The sequence below is a fragment of the Microtus ochrogaster genome, linkage group LG5 (assembly GCF_000317375.1).
Source record: "Microtus ochrogaster isolate Prairie Vole_2 linkage group LG5, MicOch1.0, whole genome shotgun sequence".
Classification (NCBI taxonomy): Eukaryota; Metazoa; Chordata; class Mammalia; order Rodentia; family Cricetidae; genus Microtus; species Microtus ochrogaster.
In genome coordinates this window covers 60985085-60994382 of record NC_022031.1, presented here as the reverse complement: position 1 = coordinate 60994382, position 9298 = coordinate 60985085, and the positions used below count along the sequence as shown (strand labels likewise).

Genomic DNA, 9298 nt, shown 5'->3' with positions numbered 1-9298 from the left:
AAACAAAACCCTGAGCTTAAACACCAGCACCTTCAAGGGGAAGTTGAAATAAACCAAATACTCCTTAACTAATGAATGAAATGTATAAAACATAATAAATAAAAACAACAGAATATTAGTAAGTGTTGAGGGGAGACAGATACTCTCAAAGACACGGTTTACTGCCCCAAAATCTATAGATATGTTGCCACCTTATGTGGCAAAGAGGGCTCAGAAGCTGCGTTAAGAGTTAGACTTTAAAAGAGATTATCTTACACTACCCAATGGAGCCACTCTAACCAAACGAGTTCCAGCTGCAGAAAACTATAGAGGGTGGATGCACAGCTGCTGCATCCTAGCAGGATATGCTGAACACACAGAGGCAGAGGATCAAGAAGTCAGGTAAATAAACGGATTCCTCCCTAACACCTCCAAACACCAACAGAGGCCTTACCAGCACCTTGATCCTGGCCCAGAGCGAGGTGCTGCACTTGTAGTGATTTCAGTGAGAAACGTCCTCCCTCTCCCGGGTGTAGGCGTTTGCATACTTGGTCCCCAGTTAGTGGTGCTGTGTAGGGAGGCTCAGGAGGTGCTGCCTCGCTGGACAAAGGACGTCAGTGGAGATGGTCTCTGAGGGTTCATAGGCTCATCCAACTCCCAGTCCACCCTCTGCTTCCTAACCCTGCTGCCAGCCAGCTGCTTGCTGCCAGGCGTCCCACCATCATAGACCATTATCCTCTGGAACTGTAAGCCCAAACAAGCTCTTCCTGACAGAGGCCGAGTCTGGTCACGGTGCTCTATTATAGCAGCAGAGAAATAGCGAACACACGTGTCCCCGGACAGCTGTGTGTATATATACACTTGCTCCTCATTTATCTACCTACTGATAGTCTTCGTTATTTCCCCCTTCTGCTATCAAAATTACACGATACAATTCTGCTGTTTTAAGTCCGTAAACCAATGGTACTATGTTACCAGAGCAAGAGAAAACTAGTATTTCGGCAATAAAAATAAATCAGCTGCTGACACCTACAACATGGATACGCCTTGAGAACATGCTACAGAGAAAAGCTATGCAAGTTGCAAGAGGACCCGTAATTCATGAGCTGATTTACACAAATGTCAATAACGCGCAGGTCTAGAGAAAACACATTAACTGTGTCAAATCTGGAGAACTTGGACAGAACACGTAAGGTCCTGCAAAGGCTGCAGTAGAATGTGGTGATAGCTGCACAACTCTATACATTTACTAAGCCAGGTGCGGTGACGCACGCTTCTAATCCCAGCACTCGGGTGGCACAGGCAGGCTGATATCTGTGAATTCAAGGCCAGCCTGGTCTACAAAGCGAGTACCAGGACAGCCAGGACTCTAATACAACGATACTCTACCTTGAAAAACAAAAATAAATAAATAAGTAAATAACAACAAATTTTAAAAACACTTAATTGTACAACTGGATTATAAGATATATAAATTATATCTAAATAAAGCTGCAGAGAGAGAGAGAGAGAGAGAGAGAGAGAGAGAGAGAGAGAGAGAGAACACTAGGGACATAGCTTCATGGCAGAGCACTTGCTTAGCATATATGAAGCTCCACATTCAATCCCAGCACACTCACCCCAAAACTCACAGCTTATTATTACTGAGAATATTACTCAGGAGGCCCAAAATTAAATCTCCAGTAATGAGGGTGGAAAAACAAAATAGAAACCGTAGTAAACATAAAAGTCTGTTGGTTGGGGCTGGAGAGATGGCTCAGCGGTTAGGAGCATTGCCTGCTCTTCTTGGTCCTAAGTTCTTTTCCCAGTAACCACATGGTGGCTCACAACCATCTGAAATGGGATCTGATGCCCTCTTCTGGCCTACAGGCAGACACACAGACAGAATATTGTATACATAATAAATAAAATATTTTTGAAAGTCTGTTGGTTACTTAAAGAAGTCAATTATATTATAAATTATAGAACTGTAGGGTTTCTTTTACTTTTCCTTTTATTATTATTATTTTTTTTTAGAAACCACTCTAGCTTATGGTGGCACATGGAGGCAGGAGGCAGAGTCAGGCAAATCTGAATTCAAGGCCAGTTAGGTCTACAGAGCAAGTTCCAGGACAGCCAGAGCTTGTAGCTCTATCAAAGATGCCTTACACATCAAGTGCAAGGTCCTGGGGTCACACCAGCAAAGAAAAATAGCAATCATGACGATATAAAAGTCTGAAAAAATTACACAAATTACTTATGTATTTTTTCTCTTTAAACCATTTTATCCCAAGTTTAACTCACTGAATCAGTAACTTGAAAAAACACTGATAGACTTTTTATTATGTTTATTTATTGTGTGTTCGGCAGGTGTGCGTTTGTGCACACATATGCCAAAGAACACATGTGAAGCCAGAGGACAGCTTATGGGAGTCTCTCCTTCTACCCTGTGGTCCTGGGGATTGAACTCAGGTTGTCAAGCTTGGAGGTAGGTACCTCTACCCACTAGCCTCCCCAGAAGTCCGTAGACCAACTTTCCGAAGGACTGCACCTCTTCCTTGAGAAGACTTTTATTTACTGCTATAGAGAGGCCCAGCCTTCTGCAGGTCAGAGACCAGGAACGAGGTGCCCAGTGGGCGAGGGGTAAAAGCTTCTCTTCTGCTCCTTATCTGTCGGACACCTTCTTATATTCCCAACACCAAGTTCCTTACGAAGAAAAGGATCTTCCCATAACAGTTACACAGTTACTACATAATCACCGTAAAAAAAAAAAAAAAAAAAAAACGTATTTTTCTGGAACAACTCAACTCCAATACATTCCTCAACCACACTTCCCGCACTCTGAGAAGCCCACATTCAGTGAAACATTCGTCTTTTACACTCTCACAAAACCAGGTGCCTTTCAGCGAAAACCATTTACATAGGCAGTACTTTCTATAATCGCCAGAAAAGCAGGTTACTAGTTGCATCTGTCATAATTTAAAGTCCTGTCCAATTATCTTAATTAACAAACCATCCAATTCTTTGCTCTTTTTTTTGGGGGGGGAGGGGGCGGCTTCAAGACAGGTTTCTCTGTAGCTTTGGAGCCTGTCCTGGAACTTGCTCTGTAAACCAGACTGGCCTCAAACTCACAAAATCCACCTGTGTCTGCCTCCCGAGTGTTTGGTTTAAAGATGTGCGCCACCTGCACCTGGCCTGTTCTTTGCTTTTTAGTTACATGAAGTCATTACGGAAAGCTGTTTTAGCTATGATGCATACCTAAACCCATGAACACATTTCCCAGCATCAAGATTAAAAGAACTTGAGCTAACTCCTGGGACTCAATTTTTTTTTAATTTGGGGGGAGGGGGGCTATACATGTACCATAACATGAATGTGAGGGTCAAAGAACAACTTTCAGGCATCAGTTCTTTTTTTTCTTTTTCTATTTTATTTTTATTGATACTTATTGAGCTCTACATTTTTCTCTGCTCCCCTTCCTACCTCTCCCCTTCCCCAGGTCCCCATGCTCCCAATTTACTCAGGAGATCTTGTCTTTTTCTACTTTCTACTTCCCATGTAAATTAGATCTATGTCTCTCTTAGTGTCGGCATTGTTGTCTAAGTTCTCTGGGATTGTGGTTTGTAGGCTGGCTTTCTTTGCTTTATGTTTAAAAACCACCTATGACTGAGTACATGTGATAATTGTCTTTTTGTGTCTGGGTTACATCACTCAAAATAATGTTTTCTAGTTCCATCCATTTTCCTGCAAAATCCAAGCTGTCATTATTTGTTTCTGCGGTGAAATACTCCATTGTGTAAATGTACCACATTTTTCTTATCCATTCTTCATTGGAGGGGCATTTAGGTTGTTTCCAAGTTCTGGCTATGACAAACAATGCTGCTATGAACATAGTTGAACACATGTCCTTGTGGCATGATTGAGCATCCTTTGGATATATACCCAAAAGTGTTATTGCTGGGTCTTGAGGAAGGTTGTTTCCTAATTTTCTGAGAAATCACCACACTGACATCCAAAGGTGCTGTACCAGCTTGCATTCCCACCAGCAATGCAGAAGTGTTCCCTTTACCCCACAACCTCTCCAGCATAAGTTGTCATCAGTGTTTTGATCTTGGCCATTCTTACAGGTATAAAATGGAATCTCAGAGTTGTTTTGATTTGCATTTCTCTGATGACTAAGGATGTTGAACATTTCCTAAAGTGTCCTTCAGCCATTTTAGATTCCTCTGTTGAGAGTTCTCTGTTTAGGTCTGTACTCCATTTTTTTTTATTGGATTATGTGATCTTTTGGTGTCCAATTTCTTGAGTTCTTTGTATATTTTGGAGATCAGACCTCTGTCTGATGTGGGGTTGGTGAAGATCTTTTCCCATTCTGTAGGATGTCATTTTGTCTTCTTGACCAGGTCCTTTGCTTTACAGAAGCTTTTCAGTTTCAGGAGGTCCCATTTATTGTTTCTCTCAGTGTCTGTGCTGCTGGGATTCTATTTAGGAAGTGGTTCCCTGTGCCAATGCGTTCAAGTGTACTTCCTACTTTCTATTCTATAAGATTCAGTGTGGCTGGCTTTACGTTGAGGTCTTTGATCCATTTGGACTTGAGTTTTGTGCATGGAGATAGATATGGGTCTATTTTCATTTTTCTACATGTTCATATCCAGTTATGCCAGCACCACTTGTTAAATATGCTTTCTTTTTTCCATTTGATATTTTTTGCTTCTTTATCAAAGATCAGGTGTTCGAAGATGTGTAGATTGATATCCGGGTCTTCTATTCGGTTGCATTGGTCCTCCTGTCTGTTCTTATGCCAGCTGTTTTCAGTACTGTAGCTCTGTAGTTGAGTTTGAAGTCAGGGATTGTGATGCCTCCAGAAGTTCTTTTATTGCCCAGGATTGTTTTAGCTATCCTGGGTTTTTTGCTTTTCCAAATGAAGTTGAGTATTGTTCTTTCGAGGTCTTTGAAGAATTTTGCTAGGATTTTGATAGGCAATTATTTTTCTTAATCATTAACTTAAACCATAGTCTACATGGTTTCTCAAAAGAAACTCCTAAGTCCTAGCTTCTTGGTTCCTATTTTCTATCCTCTGCAGCCCTTGCTTTATCAGGAGTGGGAACAACACTATATCCTCCTTTTACCTGTATTAATTTTCCCACTAAACTAACCTCTATTATAATCCCTTACTACATTTGTTAAAAACCTTACATCAAAGTTCTATTTAAACTAACACTATTGTATAAAATCATTGCTTCAGTTAAACAGCACAGCTTAGGAAGAAATCATTTCCATAATAATCCACAGGTAAACATGCCCAGCAGGATGGGATATTTCCATGAGATAACCACACTACATTAGAGCTGTGGGGATCCCTCACACAAATTCACACCATTCCGGATGCCAGAGAAAAATGGTGGCGGCAGACATGTAATAGCACAGCTGAAGCCCTCAAGGCCTTGCCGATCTGAGAAGGGAGAAGTGGGGGAGAGAGACTGATTCACCATCACTGCCTAGCTTCCTGGGGGGCGGTCTCCTGAAGCTCGGCTGCCACCTGCTGTCCTCCAGCTTGGCCACCTGCACTACTAACAAAGGCCATACTATTATTGCTAAGATTCTGGAAGAGTGTGTCAGAAGACACTGAAAGTTTAATAGGCAACAAGGCTTTACTCTGTTGTGGGTTTTCGTTGTTTTCTTTTTCTTTTATTTATTTGATTGATTTTGAGACAGTTTCACTACACAGACCAGGCTAGCCTGAACAAATTATGAAGCCTAAACTCCTACCTCAGCCTTCCAAGTGCTTGGATTACAGGCATGAGTCACTAGATCTAGTTTTAGGCTATATATATATATATATATATATATATATATATATATACACACATACATACATATATACATACATATATATACATATATATGTATATATACACACATACACACGCAAATGTATGTGTAAATATGCAAATAATATATTATATATAAACTAAAATATATATTTCTTAATATTTACTTCATATTGATTCCCTTCTTTTATTTACCTGAAATAATTTTACATCTGGACCCATCTCTGTGGTCTCTTTATTCAGACTTGTATTACTTCTTCCTGGAGGTATGAATTTTGGTTTTTTAAAGGAATTTGCCTGCACCTGACTTGGTGCTGCAGATCGTCTCATCTTCAGCAATACTCACCTGAAAAATACCAAAATAGAAACCATCCATGAGTGTGATTAGAACAACTGCCATTAATTCCAGTCCCAAAGAATCTGACACCCTCTTCTGGCCTCTGGAGGCCACAAGTGTACAGATGGTACACATGTATACATGTAGGCAAACAATTATACACACAAACTAAAAGTCACTTTTCAATAAACCGAATAAGACATAGAAAACTTGGAGTTGCAGAGATAGTTCGTCCAGTGAATGAAGTGGCTGTGTGCAGACCTGAGGCCCTGAGCTGGGAATCAGCACCCACGTGAACCACACTGCAGAGGCAGCATAGAGGGAGCTGCATCGCAGGGCTCACTATCAGCAGCTCTAGCCAAAACTCCACATCTACTGAGACTATCTCAAACAACAAGGTGGGTAAGTGGTTGAGAAAGACATCTCAGCATCAACTTCTGCCCCCCACACACAGAGACAGAGAGAGACAGAGAGAGACTGTGCACAGTCGTCCAAAGAGAACAATCTCAACAGCTAAATACTGAAATTTTCAGTAGCTAAGAGCTACTTAAAAGAATCTCAAGGTTTAGATTGAATTATGTCAGCTTGAGCATGTCAATTTAGATAATGCTAGAATCATATCTGCTCTAATTTAAAAGTAAAAATCTAAAGAAAAAGTGATCCATATATACATATCAAGCATGTTATACTTTAAGATCCCATTAATTTATAAAACACATGGTAATACTAATCATGTTTGTTTTCATCACCATTCTTGAGGTGGTTTAAATAAAAATGGCCCCATAGGCTCAGATATTTGAATACCTGGTCCCCAGTCAGTGGAACTGTTTGGGAACTAGGTATGGCCTAGGTGGGAGAGGTGTGTCACTGGGAGTAGGCTTGAGGTTTCAAACCAGCACTATTGCTTTGTCTCTCTGCCTGTGGTTGTGGATCAAGTAAATGCTCATGGTCCATAACTTTAATCTCAGTATTCCAGCACTGGGGAGGCAGAGGAAGGCGGATCTCTGTGAGTTCGGGGCCAGACTGATCTACAAAGAGAGTTCCAAAGTAATCAAAGCTATACAGAGAAACTGTTTTGCGAAAAATTAAAAAAAAAAAAAAAAGTTCTCAGCTACTGCTGCTGCCAGTTTCAGTTCTATTCCTGTGTTAGAGAACCCTGACTAATACAAGAAGCCCAAGTTCAATTCCTGGAATCCACACATGTTGAGGAGGAAGAGCCGACTCCACAAGCTGTCCTGATTTTCACATGTGCATCATGGCACATGCATCCCCAGACACACACTCATAAATAAATAAGTGTAAATAGATTTTTAAGAAATATAAACAAATTTCATAAGACTAGCAAAACACGTGCTTTGACATTGACACTGATTACCTCTGCATGTTAGAATAACAATTTTTATTCTGAGGGTTTCCTTTTTTGTTTATTTGTTTTGTTTTTTGAGACAGGGTTTCTCTATAGCTTTGAAGCCTGTCCTAGAACTCACTCTGTAGACCAGGTTAGCCTCAAACTCACAGAGCTCTGCCTGTTTCTGCCTCCCTACTGCTGGGATTAAAGGCCTGGCTAGGTTTTCTTAGTAATTTATTTAAATTTATTTATGCGCATTGGTATGAAGGTATCATATCCCCTGTAACTGGAGTTAGACAGTTGTGAGCTGTCATGTGGGTGCTGGGAACTGAACCTGGATCTTCTGGAAGAACAGCCAGTGTTCTTAACCACTGAGCCATCTCCCCAACCCCATGAGTTCTTTTCTGTGTACTTTAAATTTCCCACAATGAAAATGTTATTTATAAAATAAACTACCACTGGTTAAATGTGCCATATTTTGTTCAATCTAAAATGCCACCGATTTTCAGACATATTTTATATATTCAAGAAAAAAATCAGTCCATCATTGCTTTGACAGCTGGACCTTTCCCCAATTTCATCCATGTTAAATTTGAATATATTAACTACTTGATGTAAGCTGTTACTGGTTTGAAAGATGTGGGTGAAGCTCATGCGCTGGTTTCTTTGAATGCAACCATCTCTACTAGCACAATCTTAAAACAAATTATGAAGCTGATGGTTTGCTAATCTAATGTGCTGATGTGTGGCAAAGGAAACTACAGAAATCAGTTCATCGCCTTGTTTTCTGTGACCCAGCCTCTCTGTATCCCAGGCTGGCTTTGAACTTGATCTCTTCCCCCGGCTCCTGCCAAGCTCTAGCTGGTTTGTAAGTGAGTTTTGCTGAGACCTTTTTCACAGGCCCTAGGAATAAAGCTACTTGGCCACCGAAATGCTGTGATGTATGAGCCATGTGACTTGTACCTGTTTCAGTTCTCCCGGGTGAAAGGCCAAAACCAGGCTAACACCTGGACCACACCATGTGGCCTCAATTAATGGACATTGCAGTGCAGAGATTAAGAACACATCTTTGAAGGCCTCCCCAGCACATGATTCTGCAGTTAACTTCAATCTGTTTCCTCACGTGCCTTAATCACACTTGAACACAGAGCTATGAGATTAAATAAGAATTTAGAATAAAACGATTCACAGTAAGTTCTCAACACCTTCTGTAATATTACTTCCTATAATTACTGTTGTCTGTGTAAACCACAAAGTCCTGTCAGAGTAGGGACGACCAAGGTCCCACCGCAGGAGAGACAGGAGGATGCGGTTCTGCCTGCAGGATCATAACCAGAATCTGCGCCTTCCTCTGGACTTCACTGAGGGTGTGTGCAAACTCTAAGATGCAGGAAAATGAATTAAACCCCACCCGCCAGCAACATACCTCCCTCGCTGTTTCAGCTTTTCAGTTTCTAGCTACATTAGGAAATAAGATTTCCACTTTATACTGTAAATTCCCCTCAAATTTTGGGACTCCAGTCCACCTGCCTACAAATTAATTTATTTTGGGGGATGGGGCTAGAAAGAACCAGTAGGTAAGTAAAACCGCCTAAGGTGGGCGCTGGGTGGTTCTACATCTTCAGCCTGTCACCTGCCTAGTCAGGCCTTCTCGGGCCCAAGGCGGTCCCCGGGGACAGGGTCATACATCGACTCCAGCCTCGGGGACAGCGGCACCGACAGGCCTCCGGGGTCGGAGAACAGACCGGCCTGGGGACATGGGCACCGACCGGCCTCCGGGGACCGCGCAGGGGACAGGGGCACGGGTGACCGGCCTCCGGGGAC

General features: G+C 41.6%; 1 protein-coding gene across 1 annotated transcript in view; it reads right to left on the bottom strand.

Annotated features, from left to right (window-relative positions):
* Rad54b (RAD54 homolog B) overlaps positions 1–9298 on the bottom strand; it is a 63735-nt gene that overhangs the window by 53977 nt on the left and 460 nt on the right. The window contains exon 2 of the mRNA XM_005362397.2: positions 5985–6135. Coding sequence (XP_005362454.1) covers positions 5985–6119 — 135 coding nt within the window. The 5' untranslated portion in view covers positions 6120–6135. The remainder of the gene's footprint in view (positions 1–5984; positions 6136–9298) is intronic.